Here is a 642-nt window from a genome sequence, read left to right on the forward strand (position 1 = left end):
ACACACAAACACACACACAAACACACACACAAACACACACACACACACACACACACAAACAAACACACAAACACATGTCACTGACGATCACGGTACACAATGGCACTCGTGATCAGATTCTGTTATAATAAGATGTGTTACCTGCTCGAGTTTGAAGACGTGCTGGTTGAAGTAATGCTGCAGCGTCTCGTTGGCGAAGTTGATGCAGAACTGCTCGAAGCTGTTGTTCTCGTAGTCCTCAAAGCCGAAGATGTCCAGCACGCCGATGGACAGGATCTGAAACACACACACACATCTCACATCATGACAATGTGCAACTGAACACTGATGCAGGACCGTGACACGCGTGATTTCACCACACCATGACTCTCAGTTAAAAGACATCGATGAACAATCAGTCACTACAAACGGCCAATAATGGGAGAAAATGTGTATACTAGGATTATTACTTGCAATTGTGTGAATGTGTGAACAAATATATACACACCTTTCACAGAGCATAACATTACATCTGAAGTACTGTAATGAGCAGCTGTGATGATGCAGCTGACGTGTGTGTGTGTATCTGTGTGTATCTGTGTGTGTGTGTGTGTGCGTGCATCTGTGTGTGTGTGTGTGTGTGTGTGTCTGTGTGTGTGTGTG

At 44.5% G+C, this 642-nt stretch overlaps 1 protein-coding gene across 1 annotated transcript in view; it reads right to left on the bottom strand.

Annotated features, from left to right (window-relative positions):
* The window catches only part of LOC107571199 (unconventional myosin-IXa-like), a 94731-nt gene that overhangs the window by 44839 nt on the left and 49250 nt on the right, over positions 1 to 642 (bottom strand). Inside the window, 1 exon segment of the mRNA XM_016257499.1 lies at positions 142 to 276. Within this exon segment, the coding sequence (XP_016112985.1) occupies positions 142 to 276 (135 nt within the window).

This window comes from Sinocyclocheilus grahami, unplaced genomic scaffold, assembly GCF_001515645.1.
Source record: "Sinocyclocheilus grahami isolate Dianchi unplaced genomic scaffold, SAMN03320097.WGS_v1.1 scaffold1564.1, whole genome shotgun sequence".
NCBI lineage: Eukaryota > Metazoa > Chordata > Actinopteri > Cypriniformes > Cyprinidae > Sinocyclocheilus > Sinocyclocheilus grahami.